Source organism: Mizuhopecten yessoensis, unplaced genomic scaffold (genome assembly GCF_002113885.1).
Source record: "Mizuhopecten yessoensis strain PY_sf001 unplaced genomic scaffold, ASM211388v2 scaffold8065, whole genome shotgun sequence".
Lineage (NCBI taxonomy): Eukaryota > Metazoa > Mollusca > Bivalvia > Pectinida > Pectinidae > Mizuhopecten > Mizuhopecten yessoensis.
The window spans coordinates 187,571-214,700 of NW_018407361.1; the positions used below are offsets into that span (position 1 = coordinate 187,571).

The following is a 27,130-nucleotide window of genomic DNA, read 5'->3' on the forward strand; positions in this document are numbered from 1 at the left end:
ATTTCACCACATACCATTCCAACCCCCATTAGTACTGTGTGTTAAACTAGTGCTAAAATCCAACTGGTGAATAGGAATTAAATGAGGAATACTTTTTCAATAAACTTAAAAAAAAAACCACTAGAAAATGACTGTAAGACATAAATGCCCCTGCTGCCATGTGAAATTAGCTTCAGTGTTCTTTAAAAAGTTACAACCACTTTGATCTTGATACCTTGAAACATGCACACACACAAGGTACTACACTTAAAGTTGATAAGTTGATTTTAATATTCATATGTTTTTCTGTATGTTATTACCATCCTGAAACACAAGGATGTCAGAGGTATACCCATATTTGACCTTTATATAAAGTTTGACCAAAATCCATGAAAGAATGAAGTTGTTAAGTGTTTAAATTGAATCAGTTGATGATTTTTCTATATATAGCAACAGTGACCATGGCCTTGACCTTGGAACCCTGAAACACAAGGATGTCAGAGGTATACCCATATTTGACCTTTGTATAAAGTTTGACCAAAATCCATGAAAGAATGAAGTTGCTAAGTGTTTAAATTGAATCAGTTGATGATTTTTCTATATATAGCAACAGTGACCATGGCCTTGACCTTGGAACCCTGAAACACAAGGATGTCAGAGGTATACCCATATTTGACCTTTGTATAAAGTTTGACCAAAATCCATGAAAGAATGAAGTTGCTAAGTGTTTAAATTGAATCAGTTGATGATTTTTCTATATATAGCAACAGTGACCATGGCCTTGACCTTGGAACCCTGAAACACAAGGATGTCAGAGGTATACCCATATTTGACCTTTGTATAAAGTTTGACCAAAATCCATGAAAGAATGAAGTTGCTAAGTGTTTAAATTGAATCAGTTGATGATTTTTCTATATATAGCAACAGTGACCATGGCCTTGACCTTGGAACCCTGAAACACAAGGATGTCAGAGGTATACCCATATTTGACCTTTGTATAAAGTTTGACCAAAATCCGTGAAAGATTGAAGTTGCTAAGTGTTTAAATTGAATCAGTTGATGATTTTTAGTCTAATCGCTTTCCGTCCGTCGTCCTTCCTGCGTAAACTTTTTACATTTTCAACTTCTTCTCAAGAACCAGTGGATGGAATTTTTTCAAACTTGGTCAGAATCATCCTTGGTAGATGAGGCTACCCCAACCCCTGGGGCCAGGGCAGAGGCCCAAAGGGAAAATTAACCAATATTTCAAAAATCTTCTACTCCAGACTACTACATTCAATTTCAGTTTATAAAAAGAAAGATCATCAGGGGCTTTATTCAAATTATAAATTTCAGGACCCCCGAGCTATTCGTTCTCCCTAGGGGAGGGGGTAAAGTTTACTATAGTTTATATAGGGAAATTACACTTTTGATTATTTTGACAACATTCTGTAGGAAATTACTTTTACCCGGTGAGAATTATTCTTGGAGGAAGATGGTTTCAATTTGTAAAATTTGGATTCCTACCTCAACCCCTGGGGCCAGGGTGGGGCCCCAAAGGGAAATTTAAACAAATATTTCAAAAATCTTCTTCTCCAGACTCGGAGGTACTACATTCAATTTCAGTGCATAAAAAAAGATCATCAGGGGCTTTATTTAAATTGTAAATCTCAGGACCCCCGAGCTATCTGTTCTCCCTTGGGGAGGGGGTAAAGTTTACCACAGTTTATATAGGGAAATAACACTTTTGGGTATATTTTATCCATTTTCAGCAGAAAATTATTCAAACTTAGTCAGAATCATCTTTGGTGAATGAGGGTATTACATTGTAAAATTAGGATACCTGCCTGATCCCCAGGGGCTAGGGCGGGGCCCCAAAGGGAACATTTACCAATATCTTCAAATTCTTATCCTTTGATGACATGACAAGTATTGTTTTTCACTCTTAGTTTACATGCTGATTTCCACATCACATCTAAACAATAAAATAAAGCTACCGGTACCTATGATATAACTCAGGTGACCGCTAAGGCCCTTGGGCCTCTTGTCTATATATAGCAACAGTGACCTTGACCTTGGATAAACTGAAAACTTTTGTGCTAATTAAAGTCATACTTCTGTATCTGAAGACAATTAACCAAAACTTATCGCCCAAACAAATTTTGGTTACTGCTAACTGCATGATGAAGACCTCTGGGGCTGGTTACAGAAGAGTCAAAGGCAAGCATGTTTAGGAACCTTTCAGTTAAATTTGACCCAATTTACACTAAAATTATGATATTCACTTTTAAATAACTTGTTTTTAATGAAACAGTCAATACAAAACAGAACTGGAAATTGACAACCTATTTGCAATCATGCGGCAAACAAGAATTGTTTGAGTAAATACAAATATGCTACAGAAACAGTTAAAAATGATACACAACAACTTCTCTAACCAATAGAAATTAAAGCTCAACAAAAATACAAGTCATCTCATCAATAGAGGGGAGTTAATGAAACTTTCAGCTTTATGGAAACATCTGTACATGTGTTGAGTGTAGAATGTACATTAATGGTTCAATTAAGTACTGAGAAACAAAAACAATTAATATGATATTTTAGGTATGGTATTTAGGGTATTATATATGAAAACATAACTATATATCGCTGGAAGGTTATAAAACAGGAGAACACTATTTGGCAACATGAGAAATAAGGAGGACACAAGGAAAGCACACATCTGTATATAAATCACAACTGAGAATATACACAACTCTAGATCACATGTTGAAAAATGGAAATCAATGTGGTGAAGTGCCACATCTGTGTGAGCCCCTCCAAAGATACACAACAGGTCTTATACACAGATCATCTGTGTGAGCCCCTCCACAGATACACAACAGGTCTTATACACAGATCATCTGTGTGAGCCCCTCCACAGATACACAACAGGTCTTATACACAGATCATCTGTGTGAGCCCCTCCACAGATACACAACAGGTCTTATACACAGATCATCTGTGTGAGCCCCTCCACAGATACACAACAGGTCTTATACACAGATCATCTGTGTGAGCCCCTCCACAGATACACAACAGGTCTTATACACAGATCATCTGTGTGAGCCCCTCCACAGATACACAACAGGTCTTATACACAGATCATCTGTGTGAGCCCCTCCACAGATACACAACAGGTCTTATACACAGATCATCTGTGTGAGCCCCTCCACAGATACACAACAGGTCTTATACACAGATCATCTGTGTGAGCCCCTCCACAGATACACAACAGGTCTTATACACAGATCATCTGTGTGAGCCCCTCCACAGATACACAACAGGTCTTATACACAGATCATCTGTGTGAGCCCCTCCACAGATACACAACAGGTCTTATACACAGATCATCTGTGTGAGCCCCTCCACAGATACACAACAGGTCTTATACACAGATCATCTGTGTGAGCCCCTCCACAGATACACAACAGGTCTTATACACAGATCATCTGTGTGAGCCCCTTCACAGATACACAACAGGTCTTATACACAGATTTGTCTTTGTTTAGTTTTTGCTGCATCATTTGGTTCTAGTAAATATTAAAAGACCTTTGTGCATCATCAATTTTTGCAGTTTCGAGAATGTTTAATTTGTTATGATCATGGATTTAATCTAATTCCGTGGTTATGATTTTTAATGTTTACTTGAATTTACTTTCAATGGTATACCTAAATCTGATCAGAGTAGATCCAAATATTTAATACCAGAAAATGGTATTCACCAATTTTTTTCAGATGCACTTTGGTAATTATTTGCACTTTCAATTAATAACAACTTTTCTAAAATCATTATTTCATTAAGAGTTGAAATAGTTTTTTCCTAAATAACATGAACACTTGGTCAGGAGTCTGATTCTTGTGACTGGTCACTGTGCATTAGTCGTAGAGATCGCCGTTTGATGCGTTCATCAGTCTGACGTTTGAAGGCATAGTTAAGTCTGGAGGCACCCCACATCCACAGACTGTCAGGAATACACTGGATGATCCATCCCTGTGATAAGGACAAATGAATAATATTAATGTAGTCCAGCGCCACATCATACAACATTCCAGATGTAAAACAACAATATACAGAATATCAAAGATCTGAGGTAGACTAAAACAGTGAAAGTAGTTTTTGCAGAATATATTACTATATGCCTTTGTATGTACTTAAATTGGTTACCTCAAGTAGGTCATCTCTTTTCTGTGTATGTAACTAGCTATGTACTGTAGATACCTTAGGTCACCTGTCATCTCTATGTACTTACCTTAGGTCACCTCTCCCCGCTATGTACTGTAGATACCTTAGGTCACCTGTCACCGCTATGAACTGTGGTTCCCACAGGTCAACTTTCCCTTCTATGTCCTTTAATTATCTCAGGTCACCTCTCCCCTCTATTTATGTAGTGACTACCTTTGGTGGTCACCTCTCCCCTCTATGTATGTAGTGACTACCTTTGGTCATTTCTCACCTTTATGTATAGTGGCTACTGCAAGTCACCTCTCCTCTCTATACACTATGGTTACCTCAGGTCACCTCTCCCCTCTATGTCCTTCAATTATCTCAGGTCACCTCTCCCCTCTATGTCCTTAATTATCTCAGGTCCCCTCTCCCCTCCATGTATGAAGTGACTACCTTTGGTCATTTCCCCCCTTTATGTATAGTGGCTACTTCAAGTCACCTCTCCTCGCTATACACTATGGTTACCTCAGGTCACCTCTCCCCTCTATGTACATATAGGTATCACCTCTCCCCTCTATGTACATATAGTTATCACAGACCACCTCTCCCTTCTATGTATAAATAGTTATCACAGATCCCCTCTCCCCTCTATTTACATATAGTTATCACAGATCACCTCTCCCCTCTAAGTATATATAGTTATCACAGATCACCTCTCCCCTCTATGTATATATAGTTATCACAGATCCCCTCTCCCCTCTATGTACATATATTTATCATAGATCACCTCTATGTATATATAGTTATCACAGATCCCCTCTCCCCTCTATGTACACTTAGTTATCACAGATCACCTCTATGTATATATATAGTTATCACCGATCACCTCTATGTATATATAGTTATCACAGATTCCCTCTTCCCTCTATGTACATATAGTTATCACTTATCCCCTCCATGTATATATAGTTATCATATATTCCCTCTCCTCTCTATGTACATATAGTTATCACTTCTCCCCTCTATGTATATATAGTTATCACAGATCCCATCTCCCCTCTATGTACACTTAGTTATCACAGATCTCCTCTATGTATATATATAGTTATCACCGATCACCTCTATGTATATATAGTTATCACAGATTCCCTCTTCCCTCTATGTACATATAGTTATCACTTATCCCCTCCATGTATATATAGTTATCATATATTCCCTCTCCTCTCTATGTACATATAGTTATCACTTCTCCCTTCTATGTATATATAGTTATCACAGATCACCTCTCCCCTCTATTTACATATAGTTATCACAACTCCCTACATATAGATATCACAGATCACCTCTCCCCTCTAAGTATATATAGTTATCACAGATCACCTCTCCCCTCTATTTACATATAGTTATCACAGATCACCTCTCCCCTCTATTTACATATAGTTATCACAGATCACCTCTCCCCTCTATTTACATATAGTTATCACAGATCCCCTCTCTCCTCTATGTACATATAGTTATCACAGATCCCCTCTCCCCTCTATGTACATATATTTATCATAGATCACCTCTATGTATATATAGTTATCACAGATCACCTCTATGTACATATAGTTATTACAGATCACCTCTATGTATATATAGTTATCACAGATTCCCTCTCCCCTCTATGTATATATAGTTATTACAGATCCCCTCTCCCCTCTATGTACACTTAGTTATCACAGATCTCCTCTATGTATATATATAGTTATCACCGATCACCTCTATGTATATATAGTTATCACAGATTCCCTCTTCCCTCTATGTACATATAGTTATCACTGATCACCTCTCCCCTCTATGTATATATAGTTATCACAGACCCCCTATCCCCTTTATGTACATATAGTTATCACAGATCCCCTCTCCCCTCTATGTACATAAAGTTATCACAGATCCCCTATCCCCTTTATGTACATATAGTTATCACAGATCCCCTCTCCCCTCTATGTACATATAGTTATAACAGATCCCCTATCCCCTTTATGTACATATAGTTATCACAGATCCCCTCTCCCCTCTATTTACATATAGATATCACAGATCACCTCTCCCCTCTAAGTATATATAGTTATCACAGATCACCTCTCCCCTCTATGTATATATAGTTATCACAGATCCCATCTCCCCTCTATGTACACTTAGTTATCACAGATCACCTCTATGTATATATATAGTTATCACCGATCACCTCTATGTATATATAGTTATCACAGATTCCCTCTTCCCTCTATGTACATATAGTTATCACTGATCACCTCTCCCCTCTATGTATATATAGTTATCACAGACCCCCTATCCCCTTTATGTACATATAGTTATCACAGTGCCCCTATCCCCTCTATTTACGTATAGTTATCACAACTCCCCTCTCCTCTCTATGTACATATAGTTATCACAGATCGCCTCTCCCCTCTATGTACACTTAGTTATCACAGATCACCTCTATGTATATATATAGTTATCACCGATCACCTCTATGTATATATAGTTATCACAGATTCCCTCTCCCCTCTATGTATATATAGTTATCACAGACCCCCTCTCCCCTCTATGTACACTTAGTTATCACAGATCACCTCTATGTATATATATAGTTATCACCGATCACCTCTATGTATATATAGTTATCACAGATTCCCTCTCCCCTCTAGGTATATATAGTTATCACAGATCCCCTCTCCCCTCTATGTACATATATTTATCATAGATCACCTCTATGTATATATAGTTATCACAGATCACCTCTATGTATATATAGTTATCACAGATTCCCTCTTCCCTCTATGCACATATAGTTATCACTTATCCCCTCCCTGTATATATAGTTATCATATATTCCCTCTCCTCTCTATGTACATATATTTATCACTTCTCCCCTCTATGTATATATAGTTATCACAGATCCCATCTCCCCTCTATGTACACTTAGTTATCACAGATCACCTCTATGTATATATATAGTTATCACCGATCACCTCTATGTATATATAGTTATCACAGATTCCCTCTTCCCTCTATGCACATATAGTTATCACTTATCCCCTCCCTGTATATATAGTTATCATATATTCCCTCTCCTCTCTATGTACATATAGTTATCACTTCTCCCCTCGATGTACATATAGTTATCACTTCTCCCCTCGATGTACATATAGTTATCACTTCTCCCCTCGATGTACATATAGTTATCACAGATCCCCTCTATGTATATATAGTTATCACAGATCACCTCTATGTACATATAGTTATTACAGATCACCTCTATGTATATATAGTTATCACAACTCCCCTCTCCCCTCTATGATATATAGTTATCACAGATCCCCTCTCCCCTCTATGTACATATATTTATCATAGATCACCTCTATGTATATATAGTTATCACAGATTCCCTCTTCCCTCTATGTACATATAGTTATCACTTATCCCCTCCATGTATATATAGTTATCATATATTCCCTCTCCTCTCTATGTACATATAGTTATCACTTCTCCCTTCTATGTATATATAGTTATCACAGATCACCTCTATGTACATATAGTTATCACTTCTCCCCTCTATGTATATATAGTTATCACAGATTCCCTCTCCCCTCTAGGTATATATAGTTATCACAGATCCCCTCTCCCCTCTATGTACATATATTTATCATAGATCACCTCTATGTATATATAGTTATCACAGATTCCCTCTTCCCTCTATGTACATATAGTTATCACTTATCCCCTCCATGTATATATAGTTATCATATATTCCCTCTCCTCTCTATGTACATATAGTTATCACTTCTCCCTTCTATGTATATATAGTTATCACAGATCACCTCTATGTACATATAGTTATCACTTCTCCCCTCGATGTACATATAGTTATCACAGATCACCTCTATGTACATATAGTTATCACTTCTCCCCTCTATGTATATATAGTTATCACAGATCGCCTCTCCCCTCTATGTACACTTAGTTATCACAGATCACCTCTAAGTATATATATAGTTATCACAGATCCCCTCTCCCCTCTATGTACATATAGTTATAACAGATCCCCTATCCCCTTTATGTACATATAGTTATCACAGATCCCCTATCCCCTCTATTTACGTATAGTTATCACAACTCCCCTCTCCTCTCTATGTACATATAGTTATCACAGATCCCCTCTCCCCTCTATGAACTTATAGTTATCACAGATCCCCTCTCCCCTCTATGAACTTATAGTTATCACAGATCCCCTCTCCCCTCTATGGACATATAGTTATCACAGATCCCCTCTCCCCTCTATGAACTTATAGTTATCACAGATCCCCTCTCCCCTCTATGTACATATAGTTATCACAGATCACCTCTCCCCTCTATGTATATATAGTTATCACAGATCCCCTCTCCCCTCTATGTATATATAGTTATCACAGATCACCTCTCCCCTCTATGTACATATAGTTATCACCAATCACCTCTATGTACATATAGTTATCACAGATCACCTATACCCTTTATGTACATATAGTTATCACAGATCCCCTCTCCCCTCTCCCCTCTATGTACATATATCAAGAATGACATTTGTTAACTGTCATGGCTACCCCCTGCAACTGTTTCACCTTTAGTTTCCTGATTATCTTATATCACTCCACTACCTAGGTTACCGGGCTACATCTACCCTATATCAGAAGCAAGTATTCTGTAATGACCAGTGCAGTCAAGACCACAATACCTGTAATGTATGAGGCCAGTATCCTGTCGTCCGACTGGTATAGCCTAGGGTGGTGATAGCGTGACGGGCATAATCAGCAGCAGAGGGAATCATGATGCTGGGGCGAGACAGGGTTTCACTGAAGCGTGTCATCCTGGTGGCCACATAGAAGGGCATCAACGACTGGACGATGATCCCCTTGTCTTTGTACTCGTACTGTATGGCTCGGGCAAAGTAATCCAGGAAACTCTACGACAGAGACATGAAACCCTTCAAAATCATGTGTGTTCAAATCTTTATTGTGATCATGTTACTCGTTTGTAACAACATTGTGATCATGTTACTCGTTTGTAACAACATTGTGATCACGTTACTCGTTTGTAACAACATTGTGATCATGTTACTCGTTTGTAACAACATTGTGATCATGTTACTCGTTTGTAACAACATTGTGATCATGTTACTCGTTTGTAACAACATTGTGATCATGTTACTCGTTTGTAACAACATTGTGATCATGTTACTCGTTTGTAACAACATTGTGATCATGTTACTCGTTTGTAACAACATTGTGATCATGTTACTCGTTTGTAACAACATTGTGATCATGTTACTCGTTTGTAACAACATTGTGATCATGTTACTCGTTTGTAACAACATTGTGATCATGTTACTCGTTTGTAACAACATTGTGATCATGTTACTCGTTTGTAACAACATTGTGATCATGTTACTCGTTTGTAACAACATTGTGATCATGTTACTCGTTTGTAACAACATTGTGATCATGTTACTCGTTTGTAACAACATTGTGATCATGTTACTCGTTTGTAACAACATTGTGATCATGTTACTCGTTTGTAACAACATTGTGATCATGTTACTCGTTTGTAACAACATTGTGATCATGTTACTCGTTTGTAACAACATTGTGATCATGTTACTCGTTTGTAACAACATTGTGATCATGTTACTCGTTTGTAACAACATTGTGATCATGTTACTCGTTTGTAACAACATTGTGATCATGTTACTCGTTTGTAACAACATTGTGATCATGTTACTCGTTTGTAACAACATTGTGATCATGTTACTCGTTTGTAACAACATTGTGATCATGTTACTCGTTTGTAACAACATTGTGATCATGTTACTCGTTTGTAACAACATTGTGATCATGTTACTCGTTTGTAACAACATTGTGATCATGTTACTCGTTTGTAACAACATTGTGATCATGTTACTCGTTTGTAACAACATTGTGATCATGTTACTCGTTTGTAACAACATTGTGATCATGTTACTCGTTTGTAACAACATTGTGATCATGTTACTCGTTTGTAACAACATTGTGATCATGTTACTCGTTTGTAACAACATTGTGATCATGTTACTCGTTTGTAACAACATTGTGATCATGTTACTCGTTTGTAACAACATTGTGATCATGTTACTCGTTTGTAACAACATTGTGATCATGTTACTCGTTTGTAACAACATTGTGATCATGTTACTCGTTTGTAACAACATTGTGATCATGTTACTCGTTTGTAACAACATTGTGATCATGTTACTCGTTTGTAACAACATTGTGATCATGTTACTCGTTTGTAACAACATTGTGATCATGTTACTCGTTTGTAACAACATTGTGATCATGTTACTCGTTTGTAACAACATTGTGATCATGTTACTCGTTTGTAACAACATTGTGATCATGTTACTCGTTTGTAACAACATTGTGATCATGTTACTCGTTTGTAACAACATTGTGATCATGTTACTCGTTTGTAACAACATTGTGATCATGTTACTCGTTTGTAACAACATTGTGATCATGTTACTCGTTTGTAACAACATTGTGATCATGTTACTCGTTTGTAACAACATTGTGATCATGTTACTCGTTTGTAACAACATTGTGATCATGTTACTCATTTGTAACAACATTGTGATCATGTTACTCATTTGTAACAACATTGTGATCATGTTACTCGTTTGTTACAATAAATATAAACATAATAGCTACATCAAATATTGCTGACTAAAAATATATGTTTCTTTTAACAAGTTTAAAAATTTCAAGTTTTCAATATATTACTGCAATATTTTATTGATGACTGAATCACGTTGAACCGAGCTTGAATACTTAACCTTTTCAATCTAAGGTATTTGTTGATGACTGAATCACGCTGAACCGAGCTTGAATACTTAACCTTTTCAATCTAAGGTATTTGTTGATGACTGAATCGCGTTGAACTGAGCTTGAATACTTAACCTTTTCAATTTAAGGTATTTGTTCACACTTTTAAAAATGGACCTTGTCTTAGTTACCTTGGTTGCAGAATACACAGTTGTCAGTGGCGTGATTTTATCACAGGAGCCTGCTGATACCATTACCACAGCACCTTTACATCTGAAAGAATATATACATGTACTGTTAGTTACAGAACATCTGCAATCATCTTGACATTGATGTCTTTGCTGTAATACTTCTTGGTCGAAATGTGCTGACTTCAATTTCAGGACTTCTTTTACAAAAGATAAAGTGTTACTGATCAGCATGCTTGCAGAAATACTGAAAACAACCCAAAAATGTAACGTTTCTATTGCTGTCTGTGTACTTACATATATACCAGAATAATGGTTGGTGGTACCTAATACTCACTTTGACTCTTTGTTTTTAAATTTCACAACAGAAAATTTACCTTTGAACCATCTGTGGTAAAATCATATGGGTCATCTGTAACAAAATGTTGATAAAAGGTTAGTTAAGTTAAACTGTTGACAATATATAGTATTTTTAACTGTTAGATCCTGTTACAGACACTATTATTATGTTTTGACTTCCAGACTCCCCAGCTAACACTAGTGGACCTGCATGATTGATTGAGGTGATGTATGTGATGGCCCTAGAAGAACCCAGGATTTTCTTTCCTGTCCACTGCTAAATTAATTTACAGAAATCGAAATGGACCAGCTGAATTCATTCCAATAATTGGGATATAATTGTTATTGCATTTGCTCCTGTTTTTTTTTTAATTCAGTGCCTTTCTTAGCAAAACCAACAATCTCTTTATCAACTCTATACCATGTGGATTTGTGTGACCTTCTTGTGTTGAAGGGTCGGTAAGACTTATTAATAAATAACTAGACTTTATCTGCTGTATCTACAGATCATCCTAAGCTTTTTGAGGCATCCAAGTGTACTCACCATAGTTGCTGTGGCTACATTCACATTAATCAACTGCCATAACATCTGAAATATTGAAGTAATAGCTAATAATTTACGGTCTATATGGTACAAGGATTCTATTTTAAATACAAATTTCATTTTCTCACTTTCCATATAATCATAAATAGAAATATTTTCCAAAATCGAACAGCAAACAATGGACCAGAGGAGTACCTGTTTTTATTATGTGATGTTACCCTTTTTTAAGATACATTTTGCGAATGCAGGGGAAAAAAACAAGAAATTTATTCTTGGACATTTTTTTGTATCAAAAATGAACTAAGGGCCATAACTCTATTTATTTGTAGGGAAGAAGAATCAAAATCAGTATGTGAGACTCCAAATTCCCTAGATACATTGGCATAATAAATATAAAACAAGAGACCCTGAGGGCATGTATCGCTCACCTGAATGTTTAATTAAGCAGTCATAGCAAAATATTCTCATTAAATATTAAACTGTACTACAGATATTTCATTCGCAAACTTTGTTGACTCCATCTGTTGAAACTACCAGTCAAATATTATTATATGATTCTATGCTTTTTTATTCTTCTTCTGAAGATGTTTTACATATTTTCCCCTGTGACCTTGTTAGAAGGACAAGGTCATTTTCGTTCTCAAACTTTGTCGACTCTATCCCAAGATGCTACCAGCCAAATCTTATGAATCCATTCCATTCAGTTTTACAGAACAAATCGTTTAAAATGTTGTTGACCTCTGTGACCTTGAAAGTAGGTTGAGGTTCTTTTCATTAGCAAACTTTAGAGAGAAGTCACGAGCCAAATATTATGATTCTATGCCTTTCGATTATTCTTCAGAAGTCGTTTGATGTTTTTGACATATTTGACTGCTGTGACCCTGAAAGTATGTCAAGGTCATTTTCATTCCGAACTTTGTCATGCTCAATCTTAAGAAGTTACCAGCCAAATATTAAGAAGTTAGATACATAAGCCACTTACTTGGTAAGTGATCTATAAACTAATCTTCTTAACCATAATGCAGATGTGGCCTGACTTTTACCGTTGCAATCTGGCCAAAAATACTAACTTACACTCGGGGCTATCCTCATATTCTGGTTCTTATTATATTACAGGGACCATTGATATGGCGCTTGACACGTTTTAAGAAAACTTCCTTTACCTCTGTTGGAACCTCTAGAAATGGCTGTGGGTAATCATACATCACTCCAACATTATTAACTGTCAACAAAAAAACAAACACATTTAAGATCTGCTTTATATGTCTCTATAGCCATTAAATATGTATCAGCTATACCGGTTGTATACATTAAACTACATGTTTCAAGCTTAACCTGTAAGCATAATGTCTAAAGAGGCTCAGGGAGCTTATAGTCAGGATTAAGTACAGGTAATTTTGCATATGAAAATACTGTTTTAAGTTCTACAAACCAATTACACAGTACATGAAATCAAAAATACTGTTAAAAGTACTACAAACCACTTACACAGTACATGAAATAAATAGACGTTGTTAATTACAGACACCAAAGAAACCCTATCATAGTGATGTGATAAATACACTACAGGCTGTATATTTTTTGTGAAATTTGATAGTTTTTTTTTGACAAACCTGCTCTATCTGCTACTCCAATGAAATCACAACACCATTGATTGAGGTGTACATATATATTATATTTACATTTGCATGGGATTGTCACTATATAGCCTCTTTGAAAGCTGTGTCGTTGATGGGACTTTAATTACCATGCATCACTAGACACAATTCTTAGCGTATTAATACAACACTGACCGAAACTACAATATCCAATATAAATAAACATGACGGCTGCTGAAATATCGCTGGGCATTGTGAAATTTGACAATGTCATTGTAAATTTATGTACAAAATAAAAAATAAAATAAAAAACACTTTTATTATAACGAAAACAAGACCAAGGTCTGCAATATCGTACAAAATGCACATCGGTTGAAATCACCAATGCCAGCAATGGGAACGATTTTAATGCTCATGCAATTTATCAGAAATATTGTCTGTTACACTGCACTGATCAACAGGGGTTCGTTACAAATGTCTGAAATACACATATTCTATAGACCTACTGACACATATGTTACAGACCTACTGATATGAGTCACAGCACACATAAACATTTCAGACATTTGTAACGAACCTGTGCTCCGTCGCAAGATCACTCACTTCAAACGCTATCAGTTTCACGCGTCTCGCATCCACGGTTCCTCAGTTTCTGACGACATGTCAAATAACGAGGCTGTTATAGAATCTACCGACTGTTGTCAGGTTCCCATACAATCAACAAATAAATTCACGCCTGGATTCTTCACAAAATGAGCAAAGAGAAAAGTTTGAATTAAATTCCAAAAATAACTCCCTCGTGGAGGGCAAGGTCGGATTTACAGTGTTCACTGTATTTGTCCATGCGCGAAATTTGTTCCGTGGAAAAATCGAAACAATTTCAAATCTAACTTTCAGCTAAGAGTTCTATTAATAAACTTAAATCATCCTATAGACATATCATACGCAATTGTATTGATACTGAATTGCGGGATAAAATTGAAGTGTTTGTTCAAATTTCAAGGTACTACTTTGTTTGCCAATCAGCACGCGACAATACGCTGTTCAAACTATTGAACGAAATTGTGTGGACTGTCGATAAGGCGGGCATATTTAATTTTACATATAAATTATAAGTTAAAAAAGAACATAAGAGGCAGAGAAAACGTAAATATAAGTATTGAACTGTTTTTGTATGGTATTTATGATCTATTTGAATGACACAGCTTTGCAAGCAAACAACTCATAATGCGAGCTAGCGCATTATGATTTGGTTGCTTTCAAAGCTGTGTCATTATATTCAAATAGATCATAAATACCATACAAAAACAGTTCATTGCTTAAATATACCTAGTATTCCAATTTCTTTGTCTTTGATTGCTTCCCATATTTCCTGGTAAATTTCCTGTCCTTCATTAAAGTTGATTCCCAAAGCACAGGTTTGTACTCCATATTTTTCCTCTGAAAACACAAAAAGGAATTAAGTGTGAAACAGAAACAGTTCTGTAAAGTGACACACTACAGTGTGTGTAGATATCAGTGTACAGGGGTGTCCCACATAAAACGCATTATTTATTTTGCATATGTAGAAGTGTGGAGAGAAGAATTAAATCTCACATGCTTCACAGGTGCATTACTATTGTTGTTAGGGAATCAGTATACAATACATATTATACACAAATCATGGACAATGAACAGAGAATCATATTCCATTATAATACCCTTAATTTGTTTGCCTCATAAATGAATTTTCCTAGTATACACAATTCTTTAATATTATGGACATTCAATAACTGAACGGCTTTAAACACAGATGTTTTTTTCCAATAATAGCTTTTGATAAAACGTGATCTGAGATTTTGGAACATATACAGGTTTAATGTGAACACATCACCACTCCTGTCTCTACAACAGCACCAGATCATAGCTTTGTATAGCTAAGGTTGCGTCATCTATTTTGTCACACTATACCCCTAGTGGATGATGGAACAACACATTGGGACCATCATTACAGCCTGGATTTTTTTTTTTTTTTTTTTTTTTTACAAAAGTACTAAATTGTGGGGGAAATATAACCACTGGATGTGACAGGGTGCGACTATGTGGAATTAATAGACACCTGTGATGTAGACAGAAAAGGTCCCTGAGACGAGCCTCACGCTGCATCTAAAAAATCTTGTATACACCAGGGCCCATATTCATGAAACCGTTCTCATGCTCAAGCTTGGATTCTGTGCTCAAACCTACACTCTTGTAACTCGCTTAAATAGTCTCAATTGATCAAACAGTCAAATGTAATCATTGAAAACAGTTTTCAGCTTTAAGTCTCTTCAATGTTTTTCCAATCATTGAAAAAGTAAGATTTGTTTATGAATTTATAAATAGAACAAGAAATTCGGGTTGGGCACAAATTCCATACTTGAGCAAGAGAACGGTTTAATGAATACGGGCCCTGGTAGAAATGATAGATCCTATTATTTTAATCCCACATATATGCACCCTGTGACATCCCAGTTCACTGCAAGTTCTGAGAAGGAACTTCTGACAAAGAATTAAACAAATATTAAATTATATTCAGTAACTTACTCAATACTGGCTGTTGTTCTGAAGTGTGATGTCATTTCTTTGTATTAATTATTGAATTGTCAATTTGATCAGCTGAGTATAGGATATTTACAATTTCGAAACAAACTTGATTTGAATCTTTTTGATACTACAAATGAATTTTAAATATTTCTTAACATACCTTTGGTATACAGAAAATTTCAGTTAGGTTCAGGTTCTTTCTTAAGCCACCTGCATGAAAAAACCTACTACATTTTTTACAACCTAGCTAGGACTATTAATAGAATACTTGGAAGTATAATATGAAATGGCAGCCGAACACACACTAAACAGAGAATTAGACAACTACCTATGTCTTTGGCTGTCCTGTATAAGCGATTCTCTTTTTTGCTGATCAGGATGATGTTGAGGCCACGGCCGGCTAACTCTCGTGCATAGGCTCGTCCAATTCCTTCACTGCTTCCTGTAACCACTAGAAACAAAATGAAGGGAGACTACTCATTAGCATGAGGCCACACTTGGCTCATCCAAATTCCAATCGGATCAAGCTCTGCCAGTAGAAAACAAGTTTTGACTACTAATTTTGATCATACTGCTGTGCATACTAGGAAATAAAGAGTTAATTGTTTAATGCTACCAGTGGTAAGATTTGCCTTCGAAATGACATTTAGAACGGAGTTGGGTATTACTGAACCGGAGGCAGTTACTGAACATAATTTTTAAATCACATTTATTCTTATATTGTTGGTGTGTTATGTGCATGTCAACTCATCAGCATTTTGCATATATACAGGAAGTGAGCGCTAAGCCAGTGAGTGTCCATACCAGAGATGGTGTCAAAGCCATCAAATGCTCGCCTGTTTAAAATTTTATCGTATATAAATAGTTGTTTGTAAAAATCTAAAGTTCAAAACAGGTCAAAAGTGTAAAACAATTGAAATTATGTTTTAATTTTTCCGTCACTTCATCAATATTTTACTGCACAAATATCAGCATCCTAGTACACATATCTAATGAATGACAAACGTCTAAATAACTTGGAGTTAAAACTTTAACTTTGATGTGCTTCAAAAAAGTTAAGTACAAAACAGGTGGAAAATTTCAAAAACTTCAAATTATTTATAAATTTTAATTTCACTTCATCAATATCATACAGGAACCTCAATGCCAAATATCAGCATTAATTATAGTACACATATTTAATGACCGACAAGCGTCTAAATAACTAGTAGGTAAAACTTTAATGTTGATGTAAAAAAAGGAAAGTACAAAACAGGTAAAAAAAAAATGAGTGTGCAATTATTTGTTAATTTTTACTTCACTACACCAAAAGTATACCCCACAGGAACCTCCATGCCAAATATCAGCATCCTGGTACACATATTTAATGAACTAAATAACTTGCAGGTAAAACTTTAACATTTTCACGCTGATGCTGACGCTGGGGGTAACGCTATAGCTCTCTGTTCTTCTAACAGGCGAGCTTATAAAAGGAAACCTCACAACTTATGACAATGAATGTGCATTTATGAAACAAGAAAACGCAAAGAGATAATAATTTGCCAGTTGATAATATTTACAATAAGCATGACATTTATTTACCATTGATGACATTTAAGAGATGTTCGGCAGTTATTGAATACATCACTCACTGTTGACCTATTTTGTAATAATAAAACTTGGTAAAAAAAGACTTGAGTCAAGTTCGCTGCCTTTAAATTACTACAACCAGACTTGCTGAAGCATCGCGCATCATCATAGCGAAACCAGGGGTGTGTCTTTACAGTCTAAACAATTTTGGTCATACCAACAATACCAGTTTTTAACACATTTATGATGGATTATCTTTTATTATTAAATTAAGGGACTAAAGATTATTATAAACATCAATTAAACTACACTTGGGAATAGGGGGTACACGATCACCGTTGGTACAGCCCTGGGAGTATCTGAAATGTTCGTTTAAGATATGGGAATAGGGGGTACACGACCACCGTTGGTACAGCCCTGGGAGTATCTGGTACAGCACTGGGAGTATCTGAAATGTTCATTTAAGGTATGTGAATAGGGGGTACACGACCACCGTTGGTAGAGCCCTTGGAGAATCTGAAATGTTCATTTAAGATATGGGAATAGGGGGGACACGACCATTGTTGGTACAGCCCTGGGAGTATCTGGTACAGCACTGGGAGTATCTGAAATGTTCATTTGAGGTATGGGAATAGGGGGTACACGACCGATGGATTATCTTTTATTATTAAATTAAGGGACTAAAGATTATTATAAACATCAATTAAACTACACTTGGGAATAGGGGGTACACGACCACCGTTGGTACAGCCCTGTGAGTATCTGAAATTTTCATTGAAGGAATGGGAATAGGGGGTACACGACCGATGGATTATCTTTTATTATTAAATTATATTAAGGGATTAAAGATTATCATAAACATCCATTAAACTACACTTGGGAATAGGGGGTACACGATCACCGTTGGTGCAGCCCTGGGAGTATCTGAAATGTTCGTTTAAGATATGGGAATAGGGGGTACACGACCGATGGATTATCTTTTATTATTAAATTATATTAAGGGATTAAAGATTATCATAAACATCCATTAAACTACACTTGGGAATAGGGGGTACACGACCACCATTGGTACAGCCCTGGGAGTATCTAAAATGTTCATTAAAGGTATGGGAATAGGGATTACACGACCACCGTTGGTACAGCCCTGTGAGTATCTGAAATGTTCATTGAAGGAATGGGAATAGGGGGTACACGACATCGTTGGTACAGACCTTGATGTATCTGGTACAGCCCTGAGAGTATCTGAAATGTTCATTTAAGGTATGGGAAAAGGGGGTACACCACCACCGTTGGTACAGCCCTGGGAGTATATGAAATGTTCATTTAAGGAATGGGAATAGGGGGTACACGACCGATGGATTATCTTTTATTATTAAATTATATTAAGGGATTAAAGATTATCATAAACATCCATTAAACTACACTTGGGAATAGGGGGTACACGACCACCGTTGGTACAGCCCTGTGAGTATCTGAAATGTTCATTGAAGGAATGGGAATAGGGGGTACACGACCACCGTTGGTACAGCCCTGTGAGTATCTGAAATTTTCATTGAAGGAATGGGAATAGGGGGTCCACGACATCGTTGGTACAGCCCTTGATGTATCTGGTACAGCCCTGAGAGTATCTGAAATGTTCATTTAAGGAATGGGAATAGGGGGTACACGACATCGGTGGTACAGCCCTTGATGTATCTGGTACAGCCCTGAGAGTATCTGAAATGTTCATTTAAGTTATGGGAATAGGGGGTACACGACCGATGGATTATCTTTTATTATTAAATTAAGGGACTAAAGATTATTATAAACATCAATTAAACTACACTTGGGAATAGGGGGTACACGACCACCGTTGGTACAGCCCTGTGAGTATCTGAAATGTTCATTGAAGGAATGGGAATAGGGGGTACACGACATCGTTGGTACAGCCCTTGATGTATCTGGTACAGCCCTGAGAGTATCTGAAATGTTCATTTAAGGTATGGGAATAGGGGGTACACGACCACCGTTGGTACAGCCCTGGGAGTATCTGAAATGTTCATTTAAGGTATGGGAAGAGGGGGTACACGACCACCGTTGGTACAGACCTGGGAGTATCTGAAATGTTCATTTAAGGTATGTGAATAGGGGGTACACGACCACCGTTGGTACAGCCCTGGGAGTATCTGGTACAGCCCTGGGAGTATCTGAAATGTTCATTTAAGGTATGGAATAGGGGGTACACCACCACCGTTGGTATAGCCCTGGGAGTATCTGAAATGTTCATTTAAGGTATGGGAATAGGGGGTACACGACCACCGTTGGTACAGCCCTGGGAGTATCTAAAATGTTCATTAAAGGTATGGGAATAGGGATTACACGACCACCGTTGGTACAGCCCTGGGAGTATCTGAAATGTTCATTTAAGATACGGGAATAGGGGGTACACCACCACCGTTGGTACAGCCCTGGGAGTATCTGAAATGTTCATTTAAGGTATGGGAATAGGGGGTACACGACCACCGTTGGTACAGCCCTTGGAGTATCTGAAATGTTCATTTAAGGAATGGGAATAGGGGGTACACGACCACCGTTGGTATAGCCCTTGGAGTATCTGATATGTTCATTTAAGGTATGGGAATAGGGGGTACATGACCACCGTTGGTACAGATCTGGGAGTATCTGAAATGTTCATTTAAGGTATGTGAATAGGGGGTACACGACCACCATTGGTACAGCCTTGGGAGTATCTGAAATGTTCATTTAAGTTATGGGAATAGGGGGAACACGACCACCGTTGGTACAGCCCTGTGAGTATCTAAAATGTTCATTTAAGGTATGGGAATTGAGTAGGGGCTACAAGACAACCATTGGTACACACCCTTGGAGTATCTGAAATGTTCATTTAAGGTATGGGAATAGGGGGTACACGACCACCATTGGTACAGCCTTGGGAGTATCTGAAATGTTCATTTAAGTTATGGGAATAGGGGGAACACGACCACCGTTGGTACAGCCCTGTGAGTATCTAAAATGTTCATTTAAGGTATGGGAATGGGGGTACACGACCACCGTTGGTACAGCCCTTGGAGTATCTGAAATGTTCATTTAAGGTATGTGAATAGGGGGTACACGACCACCGTTGGTACAGCCCTGGGAGTATCTAAAATGTTCATTAAAGGCATGGGAATAGGGATTACACGACCACCGTTGGTACAGCCCTTGGAGTATCTGATATGTTCATTTAAGGTATGGGAATAGGGGGTACATGACCACCGTTGGTACAGCCCTGTGAGTATCTGAAATGTTCATTTAAGGTATGGGAATAGGGGGTACACGCCCACCGTTGGTACAGCCCTTGGAGTATCTGATATGTTCATTTAAGGTATGGGAATAGGGGGTACACCCCCACCGTTGGTACAGCCCTGGGAGTATCTGAAATGTTCTTTTAAGGTATGGGAATAGGGGGTACACCACCACCGTAGGTACAGCCCTGGGAGTATCTGAAATGTTCATTAAAGGTATGGGAATAGGGGGTACACGACCACCGTTGGTATAGCCCTTGGAGTATCTGATATGTTCATTTAAGGTATGGGAATAGGGGGTACACCCCCACCGTTGGTACAGCCCTGGGAGTATCTGAAATGTTCTTTTAAGGTATGGGAATAGGGGGTACACCACCACCGTTGGTACAGACCTGGGAGTATCTGAAATGTTCATTTAAGGTATGTGAATAGGGGGTACACGACCACCGTTGGTACAGCCCTTGGAGTATCTGAAATGTTCATTTAAGGTATGTGAATAGGGGGTACACGACCACCGTTGGTACAGCCCTGTGAGTATCTGAAATGTTCATTTAAGGTATGGGAATAGGGGGTACATGACCACCGTTGGTACAGCCCTGTGAGTATCTGAAATGTTCATTTAAGGTATGGGAATTGAGTAGGGGGTACAAGACAACCATTGGTACACACCCTTGGAGTATCTGAAATGTTCATTTAAGGTATGGGAATAGGGGGTACACCACCACCGTAGGTACAGCCCTGGGAGTATCTGAAATGTTCATTAAAGGTATGGGAATAGGGGGTACACGACCACCGTTGGTACAGCCCTGGGAGTATCTGAAATGTTCATTTAAGGTATGGGAATAGGGGGTACATGACCACCGTTGGTACAGATCTGGGAGTATCTGAAATGTTCATTTAAGGTATGGGAATAGGGGGTACATGACCACCGTTGGTACAGCCCTGTGAGTATCTGAAATATTCATTTAAGGTATGGGAATAGGGGGTACAAGACCACCGTTGGTACAGCCCTGGGAGTATCTGAAATGTTCATTTAAGGTCTGTTTGATTCAATTTATAGACCTTTGATGGATATTTTATAAGAAATTAAAGAAGTGTCCAGTCATACCCTATAGTTAAATGTTAATGACTAGACACACTGTACATAGTACGTAAAAACACACTTGTTTGTTGTTAATAGGTTTTCCCCTTAAGTGTTCACTAGTAATATCCAACCCTGCTCTATGTCATAGGATTCAATGTAAGCGTTGTCTCTACTTGCTCCTCTTTAAAATCAGACTCAAAACCCACTTCCACTTTATTCAGATATTCTTCAAATATATTCATATCATACATATTTGAGATTTTCAATGATTTTAACATCCATATTATGAAAGGAACATAAGGTTTTTCATGTGTTTGTTTCAATTTAGTCTTTTGATTAAAGTGAGAAATTTTAAACATATGCATATTTTTTTCTTAATTTAAATTATGTATAATTAGTTTTACTTCGAAATCTGCTGATAAACAGCTTGATTTGAGCATCATGCTTAAACCTCATACATACTTGCAAACCCTTGTACTCAATAAAAGACTTGGAGGTGATACCTGCGAGTCTTTTATCAAGCATACAACATGGCCATTGGCCATGCTCAGTCATCTTTATCTTGGATCCCTTAATGTACTACTGTTTACAGGATATTAACTGTTTTAGTAATTATGTAGGGTCTGTCGATTTACCCAATACAACCCAATACAAACGTGTCGATTTACCCAATACAACCCAATACAAGCGCCGATTTACCCAATACAAGCGCCGATTTACCCAATATTTACCCAATATTTACCCAATATTAATACAACCCAATACTACCCAATACAGAAAGTAAACACCCAATAAAACTGATATACCATATAAGTATACAATTTAAGTTAAATATATGTAGATCTTAATCAGGCACACTTGTAAATGTATTTTTATTATTTATGAAGTAAATTATGACGGGAATGATATACAATAATTTATCGTTGTTACATTGGAAAAATTATAGCAAGATATATTTCATCATTTATGAAGTAATTATATCAATTACCAAGGAAATCATATACAATAATTTATCGTTATCATATCGGATAAAATTTAGAAAAATGAATTTCATTATTTATGAAGTAAATTATGGGGGGAATGATTTACTATAATTTAGAAAGAAGTCAAAGAAATACAGAAGTTATTGTTATTTGTAGCAAGCATGCATCACCTGTTAGTCAATGGTCAGGTGTGAAACTGGTTCAGATGACACGTGGCCATAGCCACACCTAAATACATATCAATCACATCACATGTGGACATAATCCCTACCTTCATTCATTCATTCTTTATTAACCAAAAGCCCTTAGGCGTATAGGTACATACACATATAACATTATCTAAACATAATAAGTATATAGACAGGAGAGTGACATCACAGTATACATAAAACACCGTTCAATAATGTGAACATAAAAATACTTAATTAACACATTACAGTTATGAAACACCACAATATATAAAACCTATAATTAATGCCTCTTGAATGCCAAATATTAATATTTACCTAAATTGGATAGCTCTCTAACATTATTTATACTTGGTATCAATTTAAAAATTGGTTTTTTTTTTTTGTGATAGTATTTTTTAATTAATCTGTGCCTCAAATCGCTATAAAATGGACAAATCAAAATAAAATGGAACTCGTCTTCTATATCTTGCAAATTGCATTTATCATTTTATGTTACAAATCCTGTTTCTCTGTACGTATGATCGGATGATGTCTACACTGCTGTCTAAATGAAATAGGTGGGTATACAGATGTGTAACTTAATGATTTCAATCGATTTTACAAAAGAAATCACAAGTAATTACATAAACTTTCTCAGATTGGTTCATGTTCAGATTTTTTTTATACAATTAGATAAAAGCCATGTTGAGCTTTCAATAATCATTTTTATAATAAATAACCCTCGTTGTTAAATTATATGTAGGTCGTAATAGAATTAATGGTCATTCACTGTAGAGGCAAATAAGCATACATTTTATATACAAGGAACACTCATGATACGACGACTTTTACTACTGGTGTAAGGGAAGTAACTCGTAAGTAGCTATGAGGCCAAATCAGTCCTTACAGTGAAAAGCCCGTCAAATTGTTAGCCAACAATTTCTAGTTGTGTTTATCTTTGTTTGTAATAACAATCATCATCAAACTTTATTTCCTCCAAAAAGGAGATATTTGTGTACAAGAAAAAAAGCAAAAATTACAAAAAGGACAGAAAATGCTGCAGTAGGGCTCAGCTAAACAATTGTATCCTCGCGAACGCGAGTAAAAGTCTTAGTCATGGTTTCTTAAATCATTCCATTCCCTTGAGTTCGCGAAGCGCGCACGACAAAGTATGCTGCATGCATCAGAAACAGTTTTCGTGTTGTATCATCCTGAAATTGGGGACCTGGTTTTGCACCTAATAAATTGTGAACAAAGGTAGCATTGTCATGTTGATCAATGTAATTGAACACATTCAATCCAAACTTATACAGGATCATCTGTAGAAAATGAGCCCGGAGTTCGCTGGTGTACTCGCACGTACAGCAATAGTGGGATATCACGTCACCGTGCTTCTATGTCTCTGTTAGATTTTGCCACGTGCAACATAATATACGGGTTGTAGGAGGAGTGACAGTTCCTTAATATATATCAAAATCACGGTTGTTTCTTAGTCGATCTTTTAGGGTCAGGTTTTCTGTAGCCATTATGGAATTTCTCACTTTTCCCTTCCACTGAAACTTAGAGGGGAACGTGTAGTTACGAAGGTGTGCATCAAAGTAAGACAACAGGTTATATTTGTAGGTTATCTGCACAATATCCGGAACAAACCCTCTTTCACGAACACTTCTAACATTTTCTGTTTGCAAATGACTAAGAAGATAGTCTTCTTGTGAAGATCTGCTTCGTTAAGAGAGACTGCTCCATCAGAACAAGCTTTACCAGAAATATTAGCTTCCTCTTATCAATAGCTGCAGAAATTCTAATCAAACCAAGTACAGGCTCAACAATATCTGACCTGGCAGGACGATCTGCTCCAAGAATGACCTTAGCAGCGTAATGTTGAAAGCGACTAAGTTTCGCGAGGTCGGTATTACGGAGTTGAACCCGGTGCTCACATCTATATAGAATTGAAGCGTCTTTCTCCCTTTGTCACACGCAGCCTGGATGCGTTCAGCGTTAGACATTTGTGAGCTTACAATAGTTCCTAGATGAACTTGAGAGGAGGTGGTCTCAATAGTGACAGGTCCAAGCATCCAACTAGCATCAGGCTGCCCTGGGATGTAATTCCAATAACAACAGTTTTACACTTTGAGTGATTAAATACAAATTTCCACTCACGACATAGCAAATGTTCAGAAGCTAAATTGAAGTGAAAGCTGTGATCAAGGATATGTCGTCAGCTAACGTCAGATTTCCAGTTAATAAGCATTGGACTTTAGCACCAAGCTTATACTATTCTCTAACTTGCAAAGAGGGGAATCGATAAATGTTTGGTACAGAAATGTGGACAGCACTCCTCCTTGTCGAACCCCTGACTCAACAGGAAACCAAGGTGACGTCGTTCCCTGCCATGTTACAGCGCTCACCATATGGGTGTAAGACTCGCGAATATATTGGAAGAGTTGTCCATTGACTCCAAGATCTTTTACTTTTGCCATAAGCCCTGCGTGCCAAACAGTGTCGAAGACCTTTTTAATATCGAGAAAGGCTAAATAAACGGTGCTGTTTAACTCATGGATATTGTAAATCATCTCCTGGAGAGGGAAAGAAGCTGTCGTACGATTACGAATGGTAGCATGAAAGTGAGTGAGTATATGTGTTCGTTCATTATAGTAAATAAATCATTGTTTTTTGTTATTGTCCTATATTCCACCCATAACTTCAATATACAATGTATTAATGAAATAAAAATAATTGGATACCGGTATCTATAGGAAAAGACTTACATGTATATAGGCTAAGCTTGTTGTCAGGTCCATCTGTTAATACATGTATTTTTATATTTCTTCTAAAATAATTGTATTTATCTTTGTTTGTACAATGAAACATTTTGAAATGAAAAAGATTGAATCAAGGATTTCCAAATAACAACGATCTTGTCAAAAAATACCCGGGTCCGCACAGCATCGTTACTTGTATTGGGTACATTTAACTTTATATTGGATAGTATTGGGTAAATCGATACTTGTATTGGGTAGTACTGGATTGTATTGTGTAAATTGACGCGCCAGTTTTATATAATAGGCATATTTACACATAAAGATCTTTATGAAACGAGTCAATTTATTTTTCATTTTTATGAGGCTCTACAAATCAGTTAAAAAAGAAATACTAGTCATACAGTAGGACCTATATGGATTATTATTGTTTGTGTACTGGCTATGTTGAAAAATTATGCTTTCTTTTTCTGATAATGTTTTAAAGTTCTTGACATGTTTTAAATATCATTTTATCCTCAATTTCTTAAAAGTGTTACTGTAAAATGTAACTGTTACTCAAATGAACAGAATGAGGGTTGTGCCCAACCGGCCGGTTGACATAACAGCATAATGCGCCGTGGTTATAGTAACGCTGCAGCCGCATGATAAATATATTGGAACGTACTTAGTCCAACCATTAGATTTTACATAATTAACATACTGTATACACAGAAATAGATCGTTTTCCAACGTTCAACATAAAATCGATGCTAACGCAATACTACAAGATATTGCACATCAAGCTTACCGGCCCATTGGCCAAATCGCCTCTTCAGATTACTCCACCGTGACAATTTACTTAGTAAATGGTCATTCCCCGCCTTTAGTACACAATAAATAAACTGTAACGTCTTCCGTGAGGCATACAAGCCACCGATCAAGGCCAGTGAATCCCTAGTAGACCGACAAACCATGGATATTTCATGAAATAAATATTCGAAACTGTCAACTGCCGCCAT

General features: G+C 37.0%; 1 protein-coding gene across 1 annotated transcript; it reads right to left on the bottom strand.

Annotated features, from left to right (window-relative positions):
• Positions 1-2,000: 2,000 nt before the first annotated feature.
• Positions 2,001-27,130, bottom strand: LOC110454790 (inactive hydroxysteroid dehydrogenase-like protein 1). The gene is made up of 9 exons (XM_021504497.1): positions 26,920-27,130; positions 16,609-16,731; positions 15,045-15,155; positions 13,281-13,339; positions 12,118-12,162; positions 11,612-11,646; positions 11,238-11,319; positions 8,925-9,152; positions 2,001-3,991 (listed from the first exon to the last, which is right to left on the bottom strand). Exons 1-9 carry the CDS (start codon positions 27,128-27,130, stop codon positions 3,842-3,844), a joined length of 1,044 nt encoding a protein of 347 aa, XP_021360172.1. The 3' UTR covers positions 2,001-3,841.

Bases quoted from the DNA above. Each gene is read 5' to 3' on its own strand.
- LOC110454790 (XM_021504497.1), bottom strand. From the start codon at position 27,130: ATGGCGGCAGTTGACAGTTTCGAATATTTATTTCATGAAATATCCATG. The intron at 15,156-16,608 runs GTAGTTGTCTAA...TTGTGTTTTCAG, and splicing joins CAGGACAGCCAAAGACATAG to AGGAAAAATATGGAGTACAA. The intron at 11,320-11,611 runs GTAAATTTTCTG...ATATTCTTTCAG, and splicing joins TTACCACAGATGGTTCAAAG to ATGTAAAGGTGCTGTGGTAA.